Raw genomic sequence first — 23,192 nt, 5'->3', positions numbered from 1 at the left:
TTCTTTATCTCTTTTTGTTTTTGTCAGCTCTCTCAGCCTCTCGGGTTTCAAGATGATTAATGTAATCTATCAGACGTAAATCAAAAAGATGCAGTACTTACAGTTCTCTGAGTGAAAGTCAGGAACAAACTGCTCATCGCTGTCAGGAACTTGAGCTGCAAAGAACACCAACATGTTAAAATAAGCATTATAAAAAAAATTATATATATATATATATATATATTACATTAATTTGATAGGTTTTTGCATATATGTATTTATATCCTTTTATGAAATGCATCTAACCAAATCTAAAGCCTGTAATTAGATATTATTGACTTTATCACAAAGTATAATCTTTGACTAGTATCAATTCTAGAATCACTGTTTCTTGTTAATGAATATATGACTAAGAAGCTATTATTTAGCTCAACCTTATTCTTAAATGCAATTTTATAAAAAAAAATAATAATAAAAACAATTTGGGGTCTTATGTTGACCCCAAATACACCAGTAAAATTACTGTAAAAGAGTAGTCCCATACATTTTCAAATAGTTGGAAAGTAATGCAAGGGATCTAGTGAGTAAACAGTAAGTAAATTAGAGTACACAAATGCAGCAGCTAATTTCAAAATGTCTAATGCAGTGGATAATTTAACACAAATTAAACAGCAAACAGCAGAACTAATGATAATCAGGTATGGGTAATCCACTGCGCAAAATAATAAGACATTTTTGAGTGTTAAAAAGTGCAAATGCCAGTAAAATGACTCTTGTGCACTTTATTAATTAATTTTGCACGCTTGATTTAATTCAATCTAAAAATAGTTTTATCTGAAAGGGAAACTTCTGTAAATGCATATGAAGAAATAACACTATCCCTTTTCATATCAATCATGATAGTTGTTTTTAGTGCCAAAAGAAGATTTGCGTTGATGCAAGCTGTTATCTGGCCCAACAAGGCAATCTATCTAGTATTCTGGATTTGTGTTTTCCTGTATTTCATCATTTGCTTCTGTAAGTCAAGCTTTTGTTGACTTAGTGATAAGACTTTAAATATGACTTCAAACCAAGTCACTTTTCTTGAGCACACATAGCCTAAATGAATACTGTGATTTGAAGAAGGGATGGGCTGTCCATTAGCTTAGCCTGTGTCTCCCTTTATCATCTGTGTGAAACCTGAGTTACTGCCTCTGGACAGCTCGTGACCTTCACCTCCACTTTTCCATGTGCCAGCACTTTTCTACAGGCAGCAGATCAATATCATCACTGAGTGTGTGTGTGTGTGCAGATATCTTGATTACTGCTGAATTCCATCAGATGAATAGTAGATGGGCTATTATTACTCTTGTATCAAAATTTGCTCTCAGCTTATTTTTTATGTTCGCATTTTTGATGGGACATCATTGCTGGTTTTGTCTCACAGTGTGTTAAAAGTAGAACTAAATATACATTTAGTATATATTTTCATATAATGTTACATTATATTTACATTTAATCTTTATAAAACAATTAATCTTCATCTTTAGAACGCAAATGTCTGTAAATCAAATCTGAGATATTTTAATCTAATCCATTCTCCTACGATACGAGTCTCAGTAGTCATGTCAAAGCAGTAACTAAATCAGCATACTATCATCTCAAAAACATTGCAAGAATTAGATTTTTTTTAGAAAGGACTTAGAGAACTTGTTCATGCTTTTATCAGCAGCAGGGTGGATTACTGTAATAGACTCCTTACTGGCCTTCCCAAAAAGACAGTCAGACAGTTGCAGCTCATCCAGAATGCTGCTGCCAGGACTCTGACCAGAACCAGACAATCGGAGCACATCACACCTGTCCTCAGGTCTTTGCACTGACTCTCAGTTACATTCAGAATAGATTTTAAAGTATTATTACTTGTCTATAAATCACTAAATGGCATAGGACCTCAGTACATTGCAGATATGCTCACTGAATACAAACAGATAACTCAAATCTTTGGAAATTCCAAGAGTTTAGTCAAACCAGGGTAAATTCGCCTTTAGCTATATGCCCCCTGCTGCTGGAATCAGCTTCTAGAAATGATCATATGTGCTCCAACATTAGGTATATTCAAATCAAGACAGAAGACACATCTGTTTAGCTGTGCCTTTACTGACTGAGCACTGTGCTGCGTCCGACAGATCGCACTATTAGGTCTTCATTATCTTTTTCATTCCCTTAAAATGTTTTAAACACATTAGTCTGATTTTATTCATTTTTATTCCATGCTGTTTTAATTTTCTTATACTTGTCTCTTTTATTCCTGCTTATGTAAAGCACTTTGAATTACAAATGTGTATGAAATGTGCTATATAAATAAACTTGCCTTGCCTAAAACACTTGCCACCTCAAAAGCTTTGTTAAAAGATTTAACAAATAACCCCATATAAACTCATTGGATTGATCCATGTCTGCTGAAAAGACACCGTCACGCTATAAGATGAACAGATTTAAGTTGTTTTACAGCATTCAGATTTGGTTATAAAGAATTAAACATGGTTGCTTTATGCGTGAGAACCAACTAGGGCAGCAGCCACTCAAGACAGTTCTGGGATATAATACTAAACCACTTTGATGTCAAACTTTGACTATTTTACAATGACCAAAACAACATTTCAGATGTTTTACAATGTGGTCGGTCTACTGGTTGGTCTATTAATGCCATCCCATAGTGCTCATGTCTGTTATCACATGACTTTTTTAATGCACATACTGGATTTAGTTCTATCAATGTTGTCCCATCGTAGTTTACACACATTTTATCTTCTCTGATAAAAGTTTATCCTACTCAAAATGTATGTGCATCTTGCCATTTCCATTAAGCATTTGATTATGCAATATTCTAAAATTGCGAATAAAAATAGATGGATGGAAACCTAGCCTGTGTCACACGAAATGATTAAACTTCATTAAGTCCCAATGAGGTTTGTTCTCAGGTCTCAAACAAGTCTGGTTGAGCTTTTGTTTTTGTTTGTTGATGATTGGCAAATTTGTATTCTGAAGAAGAAAGCCTTGTGAAACAAGGAGAGGGTGAGATTTAATTCTGTGGTGAACTAATACTTTAAAAAAATAAACCAAATAAACTCTATCTTTTAAAGTTAATAACACCTACAAATATAGACCCTTTTCACATTTCCGGGTTAGCGAAAGGCGTCATAGCTTGGTAAACTTAGAGCACAGTGAATCAGAGAATAACAAATATATAATATATATATATATATTTGTAATCCTATTTGCTAAACTAAGAAAAACTGCTTGATGGTGTTCTCAAGACTTTCAGAAAAAGGAGAACAATTATGTTAGACTGATGACAGCAGCCAGAGGAGAGAATAACGTCACATTAACTCTTAGTCCATAGACGCTGCATTAGAAACACTTCACATAAGCAGTAATTATTTTTTGTAATTATAATACATTCATAAATGCATATAAATTTATTTAATTGTTTTAATTTTAATAAACTAATTTTAAGCAAATGGTATTTGAAGGACCAAATTTAGAAGGCTGATTTCTACCAAATGTGTTGCATTAAAAATCCCTTTAGTTTATAATCTAAAAGGGGCAGACCATATTTTAACATAATAAGGGGTGATCAATGTCAGACCACAAGATATGATATCCTCCCCCCTACCAATCAACCAACACTCTAGCTCAATCCTGCTGATGGATTTACAGGCTTTCGAGCTAATGTAGCCCATTACCTCGCCTATACATTGTAAGCATATTTCAACCGAATAAGAAGAGATTCAATTCAGACTAAATGTAGCAGTGTACTGTTAATACTAAATGTCTTTCCCTGCGCGCACACTGAAGAAAAAAAAAACTGAAGGACATTCTCAGACAATGTTGATGAGCTCTGCTTGGTGAAGTGTTCTGGAATTCATCACCTGCTTTGAAGTCTTTGAACGCTGGCTTTTAAGGTCATGCAATAAGTGTTTGAAGAGAGAAAGAGAGCAAGCGAAAGAATAGAGAAGATAAGTGTGTAAGGGAAAGTATAAGAAGAGTCCAGTTTTTAACATTTTAATAAGCTTTAGAGAAGGAAAGGTTTGTGTGCAAGTCATTTCTTAGATGTTTGTGGACAAATTAAAAAGGAATAGATTCTGTAAAACTCAAATGTTCTTTAAAAGGTTGCTGGATTAAATTTACAGACCCAAGCAATAGATATGTCTCCTATACCGATTGCATAATAATGTACAGTAACAATCAATAATGTCCTATAAAAGGTATTTATAATGACATATAATTTTGCTGAGTCCAGTTTTTGTGGATTTGTAGATTCACAGACTGGTTCAATAATGCAATAGAATTCCAAGGACTGCCACTCAATACTGCCAGACAAATCTCTGTTATTATGTTAGAATAAAATATTAAACAGAAACTGCCACATTAAGTTGTCCTTGAATAAAGCAGCTCAAATGTAGCAGTACTGATCAAAGCAATAACAGCTTGTGTTTCCATTTCTTGTCCACTTTTTTTTTTTTCAAAATATGATTATTTTCGCAACTTAATTGCACAATTAAATTAGACTAATTCCAAAACAACTTATCTGCATCACAAAATATTACCCTTCAAGCCTGACTTTGATGCAAATGTAAAGTTCAGACCTTATAATAATAAAATACTAACAACAACATTAATAATATCTATAGTACATGTACAGTTAAACAATTATCATGGTTTTAAATGGAAAAACCAACAAACTTTCAATGTATTTTGCACAAGCAAAAGAAACTTTTATTCTTCCTCTTTGCCCACTGTTCTGTTTTATTCCTGATGTGCAACAGCTCTTAGTCATGTGTGCTTGTGTACGACAGTAACGCTTTTAACTTTTTTTTTTTTACTTGGATGTATTCCCGCTCTCTTTTCAGCCTGCCGACCATAAACACAGAAACCAGAATGTTAGGAGATTTAAATCCATCTCTTTAACATTAATCTGGCACTTCCTGTGTGACGGAAACAGTACTGATGCCCTTTTGAGCATGCTCAAAGAAATTACATTAATTTCAAAGATGCTGCTCTTATCCTCTTGCTATACTGTAATTATATTAGAGCCATTTAAGTTTTCTTCTTTTCTGCCTCGAGGAGGATTAGTAAGGCTGTTTTTTATGAGTCCAATCTTTGGCCCTCCAGATCAAGCAATAAATCATTCAAACATGCTTCAACTTTTTTTTTTTTTTTTTTTGAAAAGAAGCACATGCAATTTTTTGACAAAATTGGCTTAATGCGAGTCGCTCAAGCTTTTTAGAGCTTCAAGGCTGATTGTGACCAACCTGATGTCTATCAGCCTAATTTGATGTGTGGGTTTGTGTGTGTGGGTGTGAACGCATACATGGTCACATCAGAACGTGTGTGTCTGTGTACATCTGTGGGAGTGTCTGTCTGTGTATGCGTTTTGTTTCAAGTCAGTGAGCTTCCAGGAACATCTTGTCAAGGGCTTTGAAATGCAAGTCAGCACAAGACCAAAGTTTGTCTGCGCAGGCATGGAGACATGTTTCCTTTTTTTTCTCTTTGAGGGAACCTGAATGACTTTTTTTTTTTTTTAGTTCGGCAGATCCTGGGAGGAGCCAGGAGGTCTGTCTTCAAATGTAAAGATTACTCACATGACTGGACAAGCTTTTCTATTAACAACTATTGCCTATGTTTTATCTTACTCTTTAAAGTGTAAAATCCCTGGAGCGGTGTCTGTTTCAACAATATGATGAATTACTCATCATAATCACCTGATTATAAGCCATCCCTCCCAAACAGAACAGAAGAAAGAAAAGTTCAAGACCAGCAACAATGTGGCCACCTTTAAAAAGCAACTGTGTGAGAATAACGAAGCTGCTCTAAAAATACTACAATCTCTTTGTTCAAACTGCAGCAGCTAAAGTGCCAACATTACTCTATTTTGCTCCACCTGGTAAATTTCTGTGTACTTGTTGTACAACGGGTCTCTATTGTTTTTGGTTTATGGTCATTGCGTCTTCTGTTTCCTAACTGATGTGTGAAGTTCACAGTTTGACGCTGCATAATAATAGCAGATGAGCATGACACAGATTGACAATTCTTATTCTAGTTGCACTTTAAAAAGTCCATAAAGAGAATATACAGTTGAAATCAGAATTATTAAATCCCCTATTTAATTGTTTTTTTTTTCTTTTTTAAATATTTCCCAAATTATGTTTATCAGAGCAAGAAAATCTTCACATTATGACTGATAATATTTTTCCTTCTGGAGAAAGTTTTATTTGTTTTATTTCAGCTAGAATAAAAGGAGTTTACATTTTTTTTTTTTTTTTTTACTATTTCAAGGTGAAAACTATTAGCCCCTTTAAGCTAGATATGTTTTTCCGATAGTCTACAGAACAAACCATCAGCATACACTAACTTGCCTAATTAGCCTAACCTGCCTAATTAACCTACTTAAGTTAAGCCTTTAAATGTCACTTTAAGCTGTATAGAAGTGTCTTGAAAATATCTAGTCAAATATTATTTACTGCCAGTGTAGCAAAGATAAAATAAATCAGTTATAAAAACTATTATGTTTTGAAATGTGTTGAAAAAAATCTTTTCTCCGATAAACAGAAATTGGGGAAGAAATAAACGGGGGGGGGGGGGGGGGGGGGGGTTATGATTCACGGGTTTAGTATAATTCTGACTTCAACTGTAACTTATGACTGGGACCCCAGACAGGTGCAACTGCCCTGATATTTAATTTAAAAATTGTTGTTTTTGTATAGTCAACATTTGAAAGGGATAAAAAAAATGCAAAATAAGATTAATAGTAATAGCAGATGAGCATGACACAGTTTATAGACAACTCTTATTCTGGTTGCACTTTAAAAAGCCCATAAAGAGCATTTATCTTATGACTGGGATCCCAGACAAGAGTAACTGCCCTAATATTAAAAGAAAAAATGGTTGAAAAAAAATGTTGTTTTTATATAATCAATATTTAAAAGGGATCAAAAAAGTTGTCCTCAGACAAGAATGTGTGCTGTACAATAGTTTGAGGAAAACTTTAATTAAAGAGTCGATCTACTAGAAAGAAGGACAAATCAATCCAATTGATTTTCATATATACATTAAGAAATTAAACATGCATAATGCAAATATGTTTACAGTTTTATTTAGGGATCCTCCAATCGAACGACCTGAGATTGGTATCAGCCGATAATCACATTTTATGACTCTATTGGTACTCTCATATCTGGCTAATCTCATAAACTGATCACAAGTGTTTGTTTATGGGTTAAGTCGAAGAAGATCATCAGAGCATCAGAATCTGTACTTGGTATCGGCCGATCACCATGACATAGTATCGGTACTCGATATCGGCTCAAATCCTGATGGGAGCATCCCTAGTATTATTGCATTATCTCTTTAATTAATTAATTCCTAAATGTAAGACTGTTAGCTATTTTTTTTAAAGATTTTGCTTCTTTCATTTGCCATATGTCATATTCAGTGCATGCAATTACAGCAAGACGGTTTTAATTTATAATAAAGCATAAAATAAAATCATACAAGAGTTTCACTAATATAAACAAAAGTAATGTTGTATATTATTTGTACATGTTTTTTTTTTAATAAAACTGCATTTATTTCACCTCGTAATTGTTATCGTAAAATCTGCATAGGGGTTTTGAATGGGACAGATGTATAATTCATTCAGAACAGCGGGGATCCAGCCACCCGGTCTCATTGAGAGCAGCCTTTGTGTTCTCCACACTCTGACATGTACACAGTAAATTGTTTCTGGCAGGGTTCATTTCAACTATTTGCCTCCTGACTGTCCAGCTTTGATGCTGTTTGTTTGCTTTGCCTGGGTGTACTGGCTTTAAGAGCCATTGTCAGGACTTTCCGAATAAAACGTAACCAGCAGCATTGTGCAATCAAGGCAATTTTTTTTCTGTGCACTTTACAAAAGCAGCACATTTGCAACAGTAAGTTTACATGACAATTGTGCTGATGCATGGCTAAATTAATCTTACTGTATGGACTATCACGGCTATTAAAAATATTTTTTTTATTCTCTCTAAACTGAAAACATGAATGATTTGTAACAGCTGTTTGACTTACTCTGCAAATAGGCCACCACAGCCTGAATGTCTTTCTGTTGTTTATGTTTTGTTTTTGTAATTCTCACCAAGTATACGCACTTGCTATAGCATGTTTCATGTGATATTTCCTTTCCCACTGCCGCTAGAGGGACATATTTATTGCAATAAAGACACATAATACATGCTTAAAATAGAGGCATACCTTCGGTGAGCCAGGTCTCCTGAAGTTGGCTTAAATCCTGAAAGAGGTCTGAAAAGGAACAGAAATAATTAGTTTGATGACATATTCTTATATATATATATATATATATATATATATATATATATATATATATATATATATATATATATATAAAAAGAATTTTCTTTTCTTGCTCATTTGTTTATTAAAAAAATAGGTCTTACATGTTGTTTGTTTTTGCTAAATCATGTTATTATAGCTGAACAGTCCACATAAAAAGACATGATTTACCTGAAACTGACAATATTAAGCTACTATTGAGCAAGTGTAAATGTAAAATAAAAATATACAATTTTCTAAACTTGCTTGTTATTTTACCTTCAGATTCCTGAGGGGGTAATTCTGCGTCCATGTATTTCCTTTTTGTCGCCATCAACAGTCTATTTAGGGGCCCATTTCCTTGCGACCTCTACAAAACAGAAACTACATTATGTAAGTGAAAATACATACTCATGAAGAAGAATTTAGAATCATGAAGATTGATTTTTATTTTAAAACTCACTCTAAATAACCCAACCATGTAAAATAAACATTAAAAATGTAACTGTTACAATTCACTATGACAAGGTACAAAAATGCAGTGCATTGCGAATTATTTTCACTAAAATATATTATAAGCTGATGCCCATTCAACATCAAAACTGATTTCAGAGCATTGCCTTTTACATCAGCAAATACTGACAATCCAAGCATCCCGAAAAGGGAAGTTTTGATTTCCTTTCAAGCTCAATTTTCAGAACTGCGTTTAAAGAAAGGATTAAAGTTTACCTTGTAAGCACAGCGTACATCGTAAAGACAAACAGAGTATTTCCTAGGCAAGTTTAACTTTGTCTCAGCCCCAAACTGAAAACAGTTTTGATCGCAACGGCGCTTTTGCTTAAAACGAATCACATGCAACGACGACAGAGAAACAGCACAACATCCCCGCGTGAAGCGCAACAAAGCTTTGAAGTGAATAAAGCCATACTCACATTAGCTAAAGTATAAGGCACTTGCTGGTCCAGATATCCATCCATCTTATAATCCATGCCTTAACCGTTTGTGGTCATTTAGGCTGTGTTTTAATGAGCTCCACGCAGACTGAGAGGGGAAGGAAGACGGACAGAGGCAGCAGCAGCAGCGGTAGTTTGTGAATGGAGCGCGAGAAGGCTGCATACGTAATGAGCTCCATTCACAAAAAAACCACCAGCGTGCGTATAAACACACACACTCTAGGCTCTGCTAAATCACTGTTTGGACAGCTCGAGACCTCTTCTTTGCTTCATTTGTGCCAAGCTATTGTCCTGGGAGTTTACTCAGGATTTTGCGGAGAATGACAACTAGCTGATGTATATGCCACGTTCGCTATAAGATTATGGTGGTTTAGTGAAAGGGTCGCTGTTCTTTTAGCCAATAAAACGCGATATTGTTGTTATGTATTATATTGAAGTTTTTTTTATAAATATTATACAAAGTATTATAACCTACATTTATTTTTGTATTAGTTTAGTCATGATAAATTTAAATATGTCTGCTTTAACACTTCAATTTTAGCTTAAGTTTAATACCATTTCAAGCATGTTGTTATTTTGGTTTGGATTGTTTGTGTGTAGGGCTATGCGTGGACAAGAGGTTGTTTAATGAAATAATAATAAGCACTTTTCTTAAACTATACTCCTGACTTTAGCTTGCTCTTCTTGCTGTTGGATGTTCGCTTAGTTTGGAGGACTTTGATTGGTGGATTTTCTCTTTCAATAGCTCAAATTTCTTCTCTTTGTCCTTCATTATGAATGAAACCTCTCTGCTCTTTGCAGCCAATCACAATCGAGGTTTAGCAACCGAGGGCGGAGCTGGCGTTCTTTTAGCCAATCGCCGCTTGAGAATCCCAAGGGTTTTCCCTAGTACGTTTCCAGTTGTTTTTCATTCACAAAAAGGGGGAAAGTCGAGGAAGGAAAAATGCCATTCATAAAAACTTGCCCCAGCAGGAATGTTTTATGGTTGTTTTGAGCGTTTGCTCTATTAACAACAGATACAGCTTGCGAAAACATCACGTGGTGGCTGCTGGGTTCTGAACGGGAGTGGATGGTTGCAATATCTGAAGTATATAAAGAGTGTACACTGCGCAAACAGCAACACATACTTTCCATTATGAATCGGAAGAACCTGTGCAAAACAATGACGTCCTGTAATACACAGTAAACTGCGTGTATAAACAGCGTAATGGAACTTGAGTTAGGCTACTTACAGTACAGTAGTCTATTAAATTTGGCCATTTCATGCGCTGTGTGCGGACATTTTGGAGCAGCTGCACGGTGAATGTGAACTATAATCACTGTTAGTGCTACTAAAATAACACGGTATTCGCCATCACTTTAATCAAACAGGAAATAAGCTACGATTATAAGGGTGCCACAAAGAGGATTTAATTTAATTTTTTGCTCCTTGACTGAAAAGAATGGTTTTACAAGTAAAAATGGTTGTTGCTGTTAAAAAACCACACTATTTGTGCTTTTTAACACCAAACATAGATATTTAGTAAAACCTAGGTACATGTAAACAATCAATATTTTGGTTGCTGCACTTTTACTACATGGTTAATTTATGAATGCATACATTATGCGCTTTTTAAGACCCTGCTAAGGCTGCAGGATGTTGGAAAAATCTAACATTGTGATATTTGATTTTTCTGCTAAATATATTGTGATATGAATAAAGTTTTACAAAATACCATGAATGACTCTATTTGACCGTCTTCTGGGCAGCCCAGCCGTATTCAGGGACAGAAATTGAATAATCACAATGCAAAATATACTTTTTTACTTTGCTTTATCTCGTTTCTCGTCCACATATCCAGAAAATCTCCTAATCTTCTAAAAATGTTGTTTTGTTTTCAACTTCAGAAGAAATAGGACAAACTTAAGAATTTTTCCTTTAAACAAGCTAAATTATCTGCCAGTGGGATAAGCCAAATAAACTTGTTTTTACTTTGAAATGTAGATATTTGGACTAGAAACGAGAATCACATTTTTTTGCATAAATAAATACAGTAATTAAATAGAATTCTGTAGCTCTTGCTCAACTATAATTCAGACTGTACATTGCATATCTTTTAATGTGCCTATTGCGGATGTGCACATTGCGATATTGATGCTGAAACGATATATAGTGCAGCCCTACCTGCCAATGATAAGAATATTAAACACTTACGGTCATCAAAGATAAGGTGATTTTTTTTTTCTTCAGAAGAGCATTTAAATAGTTGAATACAAAAGAAGATATTTTACAGAGTATGCTATGTCGCTATACGGATGTCAATGGCTGCTGGTTTCCAACATTCTTTAGCATATCTTGTTTTGTATTTAACAGAAGAAATACATAAAAGTGTAGAACCACTTGAGTGTGAGTTATGGCTGCACGATATTGGAAAAATTTAACATTGCAAAGTATATTTTTTCCGCGATATATATATTACAATATAATTTCACCAGATGACTTGAATAACTCTTTTTGCAAAGACTTTAGATTGATTGGGATGATAGGGGAGTGAAATATAAATATATTTTTATGTAATTTATTATATACATATAATTAACCAAATACAGTCAAAAATAAACACAATGGAGCAAATATTAAAGTAAACTAAACAGTGATTTATAGTTCACTGGTGGTCTAACAGTACTCGGGTACAGAAATTGAAAAATCAAATGTAAATTAACAATGCATAGTCTTCATCATATAAATTTTTTAATAAAATGAATTTTAACTTTTTTAACTTCCCTATGCTTCTGTTAAAATGATTTAAAAACACATGCAGATAATCAACTTTTACTCTAATATGCTTAAATTTTGCACAGTCTCCACAAATCCCACGTGTTTTGACCTGTTGTTCTTGATCATCTAATCCCAGCACAAAATTGCATATCTTGCGATGTGACTATTGCGGACCCACACATATGCATAAACTTATGACTGGAAGACATGTTGTGAATCCATCCTGCCATTTGTGTTGTGTATTATTGGTTATGTAATATTAAATAAACAATGTTCAGGGGGTACATTTTTGGCTTTATAAGACTTGTAATTTATTAGAGCCACGGGTATTAATTATGTTTTCCCTGTATGTTTTTGACTCTCCAAAAATGCTAGTAGCAATTTAAGCAATTAAAAATTGAAGTCTCTCATATATTTGATGACCTTTAGGTGTGTACATTTTTAGCATTTATTTATTTTTATTTTTAGGTTAACCTATTGTTTATAGGTTTAGTTCCAGATAACATTTGATAGGCATATGTATAAATGCAAAATAACAATATAGGATATCTAATTTCCCACTCGAAATGCACTGTCAAAAATGTGGTCGGATATATCACTTACAGCTGCTTTGTCTTTGTCTTGCTGCGTGTAAAGCAGCTCTCTGAACCTGAACTGCTGGTCACAGAACCTAGCCTGTGTGTGTTTTCAGTTAGTGCCAGTCATCCATGTGATGTGAGAGATGAATGAGAAATATAAGGAGCCAAGGACGGTTGTTCCCCCAGCACACACACAAACACTCCACCCAATCGAAGAACAAACCCTCCATTCTTTCTAAACTCCTTGTCAGGACAATGTTTACTCAAATATGTATTGCGCTGATTAAAAAGGGATTTCCCTAAGGTAACTTGTAACTCAAGTCTTATAGTCAAAACACAGCTTTGTGAGGCTATATTTCCTAACTAAACATATAGCATGCAGATGACAAAAAGATTGCTGTGGTTTTTATTACTGTACGCCATTGGCACTGTTAATTAAAAAGCAACACATGTTCTGAAAATATAAAACCCATTGACTGACTGATTGATTTTATTCTATTGATTTATTTATTAAAGGCCAGGTGAAAGGTTACAGGATCCACTCATGTCTAGTTCACTGAGTGAAAAGTGTTTTAAACTTAATTATTTATATAATAATATGTAATGTAATTTGATTACATGATGATGATGGCATATTCTTTTGTTTATTACTTTTTATTGTTTTATATACAAAATAAAATAAAAAATTAAATATAGAAAATAGCATTGAAACATTAAAACAGCATTAAATAACATGAGCCACTGTGTACTTTGACCCCCTGTTGAGATTTCCATTATCTGCCTTGCCAAGACTGAGCCATGTGTTCAAGCTATGAAACGTATGTTCACATTTTTCCTGCCAAATATTTATCTATTCTCTTGAACACCTTCTTACATGTAAAAAATCAACATACAGTTGAAGTCAGAGTTATTAGCCCCCCTAAGTTATTAGCCCCCCTGTTTATTTTCCCCCCAATTTCTGTTTAATAGAGAGAAGATTTTTTTCAACATTTCTGAACATAATAGTTTCAATAACTCATTTTTAATAACTGATTTATTTTACCTTTGCCATGATGACGGTAAATAATATTTTACTAGATATTTTAAGACACTTCTATACAGCTTAAAGTGGCATTTAAAGGCTTAACCAACACAATCTCACAGCAATTCGTAACTTTTTGATTTAGTGGCTAATTAGAATGAATTCGTACAATCTAATTCAGTACGACTTGCTTATCCCCCAATGACTGTTGGGTTTAGGGGTGGGGTTAGGGGCCATGCCTCCTTTTTAAAATCGTACAATTTCGTATGACTGAACTCATACAAATTCGTACGAATTAGCCACTAAACTGGCAAAATTTAAAATACTTACGTTTTCTCGTGAGATCATGCTGGCTTAACTGGTTTGTTCTGTAGACTATCGAAAAAGATATAGCTTAAAGGCGCTAATAATTTACCCTGATAGGGTTTTTAAAATATTAAAAACTGCTCTTATTCTTGCTAAAATAAAACAAATAAGTCTTTCTCCAGAATAAAAAAATATTATCAGACATACTGTGAAAATTTCCTTGCTCTGTTAAACATCACTTGGGAAATATTTAAAAAAGAAAAAATAGTCAAATGGGGGCTAATGATTCTGACATCAACTATATGTGAAAATGAAGGCCAGTTGATAGATTTGGCCAGGATGATGGGATTAAAGCCCTTCTTCGAAAGACATCCTAGGATTTTTAACAACCACAGAGAGTCAGGACCTCAGTTTAACTTCTTATCCAAAAGACGGCGCTCACTGAGCAGTATAGAGTCCCCTTCACTAAACTGGGGCATTAGGGCCCACACAGACCACAGGTCAAGTGCCTCCTGCTGGTCTCACTAACACCACTTCCGTCATTATTAAATACGTTCAACCTTACATACAGTTGAAGTCAAAATTATTAGCCCTCCTGTGATTTATTTATTTTTGAACGTTTCCCACTTGATGTTTAACAGAGCTAGCAATTTTTCACAGTATTTCCTATGCAATTTTTTCGTCTAGATAAAGTATTATTTTTTTTATTTTGGCTACAATGAAAATTTTCAATATTTTAATATCAATGTTGTCAGCCCCCTTTAAGCACATTTTTTACGATCTGTCTATAAAACAAACCATCATTATGCAATGCATAATTACCGTAACTTGTCTGATAAAATATCTAAAATATTATATACTAAAATATTATGTACTAAAATGGCTAAACTATTATGTCATAATGGCAAAACTGAAAAGAAATCAGTTATTAGAAATTATTTAATAAAACTAATATGTTTGGAAATGTATTGAAAAAACATCTCTCTATTTATCAAAAATATGCAGGGGGCTAAGAATTCAGGAAAGCTAATAATTCTGACTTCATCTGTATAGGACAGCTAATAATTCTGACTTCATCTGTATATGTACATGACAGACACTATATGAGACAAAGATCACACTCGGAGACAATAATATGGCTATTGGTGTCCAGTGAAGCTTGTAGCATTTAGAGTAAACAGGAAGTGAAGTGTGTGTGTATAGGCAGGCGCTTGGTAAGGTGCTGACCCGGGGATGTTTACAGTGCACAGAGGGTGTGAGGAAGGGCAGCTCTCCGTCCTGGGCCATGTCAACTGGAAGGAGATTCCCAGTGAAAACAGAACCGTGTGAAACTCGGGAACAGGCTGTGCAGCAAGGGCGGAGGACAAACTTTTTCTTCGATCCTCTACTAAATACTACGACTAAAAATAAGCCCAACAGACGTGCTGGCCGCGGACTTATCTGACATCCTTTTTATGCCACGTTGCCAAATTTGGAGCCAGGCTGCCTTGTATCCTGTGCAGCAGAAACCAAGGCGCCTGTGCGCACGTCCTCTGATTTCCTTCAGACACTTTTAGCTCGGTTTAAACCCTGAAAGTCGATATTTTGCTTTGCGCATATGTGGGATTGCACACATAGAAAGAAGTATAGTGGCTGTAAAAGTTGTTTTTTTTGGGGGGGGGTTTCTGTAGCATTAACATTCATCTATTGTGGCTTTATGCTAATTTTCTAAGCATTTCATTCACAATATAAGCAGATAAAAATGCTAACATTAGAAAAGGAGCAGATCAGCCTGTCTGTCGAGCTGCGGTCGGTTGTAAATCATAATGTGGTTTGATGGCAGACACCGTGCCAGATTTACGCTCTCTGGCACCAGGTCATTGTGTCACACTGTCTTTGCCTGCTGCTCTGCACCAGCTCACAGTAAATGATTTCTTTGTAACCCCAGTGGAGTACTCGACACTGTGGGATAGTATAAGGTGAGCTTAAGAAAAATATGTGCTTGTGGCATTTTTTTTTTTTTTTCCAAAATGATATTGTGTTCCTTCAGGCATGTTTAGCAACAGATTCAAAGTTCAATAACAGTGTGGCAAACATGAATGTAGTTTAATATTTCATTACTGTTGTATTTGCATTTTAGTTTATTCAAAATTTGACAAGACAGGGTATTGCACCACAATTCCCTGAAATGTGTCAAACATACACTCGAAACAATATTTCACTAATTAAAATACAAATATATATGACATGATAAAAAAAAACAAGAATTAAAAAACATCAAACGTAATGAATTACCTATATTAGTGGCATTATCTGCACTGTATTTCCCATAAATCTATGTATTGAAGTAAACAATTCATTGAAAGAGTTCAAATATAGCTTAATAATAATAATATGGACCTGTTTAAACCGTTTCACAGGATTTACATCACAAGTGCAATTTTGTACCAGGCGAGCAACTGAGCAATTTTGCAATGTCAGAAATCCACCAATATTGCAACACCTCTAATGGAAACTTTAAATGTGTTTATTATTTCAATTTCTTTTAATTAATAGCTTTTCTGTCATTATTAACTACACTGTAAACTTTTTCTTACCTTTTTTTTTCCTGCAGCTTGGGTACTGAAAAAAAAGGAAAATAGCGGCAGTTTAATTACAGAAATGTATTGTTAGATAACGGACGTTAAATTACAGAAATTTCCTTAAATTTAATTTTACTGTGTAGGTGGTGTAAGTCTCCTCAACCCTTATCACATACTCAGTAGATTAAAGAAGCCTTATTTGTTAAATAAAAAAAATTATAAATATAGCACTCAAGGTTCAGTGATCAAATTTTCTAACATTTGGTTGCCAATCTTAGAGCATATTCAATATCTGAAACTTGAAGCAGTTACTGTAGAATGAATTTTTGCCCATCTTGCACAGTCTGTCCCTTCCAGATGAGGACAAGCACTGATATAACTCAAGCATGCAACTCTTTCTTCACATAAAACAACTAGTTTAAAGAACATGCTTCCCCACAGTCTATTCAGTTTAATATATTTTCGCTTTCTTTAAAGATTTCTTTTCTTTTTTCTTTTATTATCATTGCTTATTTGGCTTAATCGAGACTGAAAACACATCTGTTTAGCTGTGCCTTTACTGTATGAGCACTGTGCTACGTCAGACAAATCGCACTATTATGTTTTACGTTTTCTTTTTGATTCTTTCATAACCTTTTTTAACTCATTTTAATTTGTTTTTATCTGTTTTTAATCATTTTTATTGTCTGCATTTTATGTTCCTAAACTTGTCTTTTTAATTCCTGTTTATGTAAAGCACTTTGAATTGCCACTGTGTATGAAATGTGCTATATAAATAAACTTGCCTTGCCTTGCCTTAATATGGGCATCACGGTGGCGCAGTGGGTAGCATAATCGCCTCACAGCAAGAAGGTCGCTGGTTCAAGCCCCGGCTGAACCAGTTGGCATTTCTGTGTGGAGTTTGCATGTTCACGCCGTGTTCAAGTGGGTTTTCTCCGGGTGCTCCGGTTTCCCCCAAAAGTCTAAAGACATGTGCTATAGGTGAATTGAGTTGGCGTAATGTGTGTACGAGTGTTTCCCAGTGATGGGTTGCAGCTGAAAGGGCATCTGCTACGTAAAACATGCTGGAAAGGTTGGCGGTTCATTCCGCTGTGGTGACCCCTTATTAATAAAGGGACTTAGCCGAAAAGAAAATGAATGAATGAAAATAATTAAATTATTTTACTCGGTACACCATGCTGCCAGTGCCAACCTCAACTTTCAGTACAGTAAAATTTTCTATTTGTACTGCTATTTTTGTCCTTTACATTTGTTTGTTAATTGTCACAAAAATCTAATAAATAAATCTTAGAAAAAGTTCACAAATTGTCTATTGAAACAGCCTAGTTTTGTGGAATGAATCATGCAAAAGTGAGTCTTCGGTAATGCACATCTGCCCTATTGGTTTTATTGCCAATAGTGTCTGAAAGCTGCAGAGAAATAAATGTGTTGGTATGTTTTTGTTAAAAGATGATAGTAGAATCCCACATTTTGATTTTTTGCATATAAATGTTTGAGCATTGTTGTGCTTTTCTAAACTTAGTTTTGAAAAGAAGCATAATAATTTAAAGAAACCTTTTTCCACTATAAAGAACCTTTTGTGCAATTGGGAGGTTCTGTGGATGTTAAATATTCTACAAGGAACCATCAGTGTCAATAAAGCACCTTTATAAGAGCGTAAAACAGAATCGCTGTGTGTATATTTTTAAGTGTGCCTCTGTCTATTTTGTCGTAGTCTGATGGGCATTTATTTGGGCTTTGATACCGGACCTTGCCTTTTATTCATTCCTGCTCTGTGTTTGGCCGTTGCCAGGATGCCTGCCTATGTCAGACTAGGCAGGAAATGCCTCTGCTGGCATCTGAGCAGGCATACACGGCTCGATCCAAGCATGGCCCAAGCACCTGCAGCCTCAATCTCCTGCCTCACATAGAGGGCTGCTTGTTTGTCAACAGGCCCTGTCCCTGTTAAAGTCAGGGTCTCTCCTTAAGCTCTGTGCCATAGAGGATCAATCAGACTGGCACAATAGGCCTGTCCTCCAGCGAGATCTTTCTGATGCCCACACAGCTGCACCAGCCCAGCTGAATGTATACATCAGACACAATGACCTTTCCCTCTTATTCCCTCTGACAGCTTTTCTCTGGCTGCCAGAAGCACATCAGGAGTCTGTGGAGAAGACCGTTTTTTTGTGTGTGTGTTCTAAATCTGGTGGGATCGGGGCAGCGTGAAGACACAGAGGAGTGTTGTTAGCATCTTTGACAATGTGGCTTTTGTTTACATGCTCAATTGTTGGTTCAGCCAACTAGCTGACATTTCCATTTATATCCCATTTTCCAGGCCATTTCCATGCTAATTTAAGGACAAAACAAAATCACATGTACATCAGCAATAGTAATCCACTTGTGTCTGGGCCACAGGAGGAGTCGTGGGGGGTAGGAGTGATGTCGAGACTTGAAAACTGCAGTGCTGAAGCATAGTTTAGTCATAGTCATAGCTTGTGTGTTACAAATCAAAATGTCTATATGTTATATAATACTTTAAAGCTGTCATTCTCATCTGTTTATTTATGTTAAAGACCTGTTGGCATCTGATATAAAAAGACACAAAGGGAGCTGCGTTCTCATTTATGAGACTCTCAGAATATCAGAATATCTTTTTTTGTGAATCTCATAAAGGTTTAGATCCACTTGAGGGTGTGTAAATAGTAAATTTTAATCTGTGAGTGAACATTTTAACTGATGTTTTTAAATGTGTGGGTTTTTTTGTTTGTTTGTTTGGTTGTGATATTGACCGTTTCTGATGTTTAGTTAAAACTTTTGTGAAATCATGTTTTCAATTTACATTTGAACACATAAAAAAACAATTGAAAAGGATAGGGAGAGCATAATTTTTTGTGTTACTCTAATTGCAACAAAAATATGCTGAATGCTGTGGCTTTATGTTAGAATTGAGACTGGAAGGAGAACATTGGATTTTTACATTTAAGGACATTGTTACCTTTAAACTTATTTGATGGCATCAATGTTTACACTACAAAAGCAATCTAATCAAATGTTCTTTCAGCTATTTTAGTCATGTTAGTGCAACACGCAATTGTTTTAACAGGGAAAGATTGAAATCTTTAAAATGACTGTTGATTAAAAAATCAGCATTATGGCTGAGCAATATATGTGTTGCAATGTGTGCATCTGCAATAGTCACATCGCTGGATTAAATTATTTATTAAAGATTAAAATGTAAAGATATTATTGTAAAAAAAAATATGTATGCAATGATGATCATGTTATTTTGTTTGATTGGTAAATCTTTGTATTTGAATACTGTTAGACTCCACAAAAAAACGTAGAGCACTGTTTATTTAACTTTTTTATTTTTGCTTTGTCGTATTTTATCTATGATTATAATTTATTATGTTTTATGCATATCAACCCAGTCTAACATTTTTCAGAATATTAGGGATGCTCCAATCAGGATTTTTTTTTCGGCTGATTCTGATGCTTCAAGCTTTATAATGCGTAAAGCACATTTTCCCTCTGACACTTAAGTGGACATCTCTCCTTATCTAAGAGAATAAATGAAGCATGCTGCATACAGTATAATCCTTTAAGCATGCTCTTTTAGCCATTTAGGTGTAAACATGTCATGGTTAGAAGCAGTTTTACAGAACATGACATGTAGCACAGATAAAAAAAAAATGGAAAAAATTTACTAAAAATGAAATTTGGAAAAATTACAAATGACGAAAGAAGAGTTCAACATGCCTTAATAAAAAAGAGTGCATATTTGATGCATAAGAAGTTAAAATTTAAGTTAAAATTGTTTAAAAAATGTATTTTTCTCCTGCCAGGTTTTAATGAACTTGCAACATTGTCAAAAACAGAACTTTCAGTTCTCACAAGTAAAAAGGCCTAAAAAGCTGCTATATGTATAACCCAGGTGTGGATGTGCATCATTCTCAGCTTGTAAACACAAACAAACATTTGTGATTGGTTAATGTGATCGGCCAGATCAGCGAGTACTGATCGAGTCATTAAATGTGATTATTAGCCGATACCGATCTCTGGCCGGTCGATCTGAGCATCCCTACCGAATAGAGCTATTCAAATTATCTGGTGAAATTATATTCATATCACAGCAAAACAAAAATATGATTATTTTGAATGTAATTTTGCATTTGTGCTTAATGAACATCCTGCAAGAAAGGACATTTCCTTCAACCACCTTTTAAAAGGTCTCTGTCTTCTTATTTGATTCATTTAGCCCTCTTCAGTAACAGTTTGGTTTACACGCTTAAACTAAAAAACACAAAAAAGAAATTTGCTCAAACTGAAAATGAAACTACTTATTTAAAATGAGCTGAAACAACACAATTTTTGATTTCTTCGGGGGACAACTTCACTGTTTTATGTTTAATCCACTTACATTTGTAAAAACTTAACAAGTTAACTTAATTGCTTCATGTTGTCCAAATACAAATCGATTGTGTGGAACCTAACATTTTTACAGTGTAGCAATATGTGGTTTGGGAATTTAAAGTGGTTCAAATCTTCATAATTCTTCAAATAAAGTGAGGCTTATTTAGTGTTAAATAAGGTTTTGTTTTGTTTTTTCAGGCTAGTTATGCTAATTGTTTTGATGCAAGGCAATTTTCTCTGTGGGTTAATGTTAAAGTATCTCAAGGTTTTCCATTCGCACTGGATGAAAGAATAAGTGGAGTTCTGCAACATGTGGTCTGTTAATATAAGCCGTTAAGTGTGCTTAAAACAGTGGCCTGCTGTAGTTTTGGCTCCGTTTGTATTCACCGAGCAATTCTCATCCAGATTCTTATTTTCGTGTCGAGTTTTCTGAAGGGATTACTGCAAAGTCAGTTCGATTTTGAGTCGTAATTAGTCTGCCTTCGTACAAACAGAGCAATATAAACAATGTCTCCAGATTTTCCTCTAAATGAACACAAGCCCATTTGGGAGTGCAAACAAAAAGGTTTGAGTGTTTAGTTTAGGCTTATCCGGTTTTGTGTTGCCTGATAACATTCAGCTTGACCACAGATGTATAACTTGACACCCTCCTACAGCTGAGAAAATATCTTTCAATGGGTTTGGTTCAGTCCATTTTCTAATTTATATTTATGAGTATTTGGCTTTTCATATTTGTAATGTAGAGTAAGAGCAAAAGCATCAATCTTTTCAGCAGCACAGTCGATGATATTTGCGCATAGTCTCCTAATCCAATGAGTAGTTGTTTTAAGAAGTTGGCATTAACTTTCTCCAAACCCTGTCAATCACCACAAAGCACATGCATGTGAAGAATGGTGTGAACATTTTACTCTGTTAAATGCAGGCTTGCCTCAAGCTTTGGTCATGAAAGGCAGCTGGGATCTGCATGTCTGGCATGTGAGACCCGTGCACCACTACAGTGGCATTTGTTTATGGGAAGCATTCAAGGCTGAAAATCCCTCCATATTTCTTGCGGTCCTTTGTAATGAAATGTGTCCACATGGAGTGATGGCTCACATTAGTTACAGAAGCAGGTGACCGCTCAGTGTTTTAGAGCATAGAGATAGGCAACTAAACCAAGAATGACAGAAGACCTCAATGGTGATAACTCTAAAAAAAAAAAAAAAGTCACATGCACTTATGAAAGGTTGCATTTGATGGTATAATGTAGATACTGCAGTATATGGACACTATCTGACAAAAGTCTTGCCGTTAATCCCAGTTGTAAGAGCAACAAATAATAACTTGACTTCTCATTTATTATTCGAAAAAGTGGCAGAAGGTAGATTTTTCTGATAAATCATCTTTTGAACTGCATCCCAATCATCATTAATACTGCAGAAGACCTATTGGAACCTGCAGGGGCCAAAAATTCTCACAGAAATCAGTCAAGTTTAGTGAAGAAAAAAACATTGTTTGGGGTTAAATTTGATATGGGAGCATGTGAGAGATCTGCAGGGAAGATAGCAACAACAACAGCCTGAGGTATCAAGACTTTTGTGCCGCCCATTACATTACAAACCACAGGAGAGGACAAATTCTTCAGCAGGATAGCGCTCCTTCTCATACTTTAGCCTCCACATCAAAGTTCCTGCAAGCAAAGAAGCTCAAGGTGATCCAAGATTGGCCAGCCCAGTCACCAGACATGAAGATTATTGAGCATGTCTAGGGTAAGATGGAGGAGGCATTAAAGATGAAGACAAAGAATCTTGATAAACTCTGCAAATCCTGCTTGTACACTTTCTTTGACAGTTGAGATGACTTTATTAATAAGTGATTCGAGTCATTGCAGAGATGGATGGATGCAGTCCTCCAAGCTCATGGGGGAGTCACACACAATATTAATTCTTTTCCACTGCACCATGACTTTATTCCATACTGTTCATTATTTCTGTTAAGTGACAAGACTACAGTCTAAGCAAAGTCAGACCTTTAATTAAATAATAAAAAATCAAGGCATGATCATATTGTATTTTGGTTAAAAAGCGTAATCTAGAGGCCTTTGCCTTTCGTATAAGCCACTTCTGATGCCAAATAGTCATCTAGAAGTCGAGTTATTATTTGTCGTTCCTAACACTTGAATAGGCGACAAGACTTTTGTCAGGCAGTGTAGTGATGGTGATAATCAGTCAAAGTCAATATCAACTTTATTGTCAATTCTGCCACATGTATGTACAAAGAATTGAAATTATGCTACTCTCAGACCCTGGTTACATG

The 23,192-nt window shown here is 35.0% G+C and overlaps 1 protein-coding gene and 1 long non-coding RNA gene across 13 annotated transcripts in view; one reads left to right on the top strand and one right to left on the bottom strand.

Annotated features, from left to right (window-relative positions):
- Positions 1-9,424, bottom strand: part of etv4 (ETS variant transcription factor 4) — a 32,683-nt gene extending 23,259 nt beyond the window's left edge. For all 3 annotated transcript variants that reach the window (NM_131425.3, XM_087274663.1, XM_087274662.1), the window contains 4 exon segments: positions 102-155; positions 8,251-8,298; positions 8,608-8,698; positions 9,261-9,424. In NM_131425.3, coding sequence (NP_571500.3) covers positions 102-155; positions 8,251-8,298; positions 8,608-8,698; positions 9,261-9,317 — 250 coding nt within the window. In that variant the 5' untranslated portion in view covers positions 9,318-9,424.
- The window catches only part of LOC141376814 (uncharacterized), a 291,281-nt gene that overhangs the window by 23,922 nt on the left and 244,167 nt on the right, over positions 1-23,192 (top strand). The window lies entirely within an intron of this gene.

The sequence above is a fragment of the Danio rerio genome, chromosome 12, assembly GCF_052040795.2.
Source record: "Danio rerio strain M-AB ecotype USA chromosome 12, GRCz13ab, whole genome shotgun sequence".
NCBI classification, from domain to species: domain Eukaryota; kingdom Metazoa; phylum Chordata; class Actinopteri; order Cypriniformes; family Danionidae; genus Danio; species Danio rerio.
The sequence above is the reverse complement of the archived record's forward strand: the minus strand, read 5'-3'. Positions and strand labels throughout refer to the sequence as shown.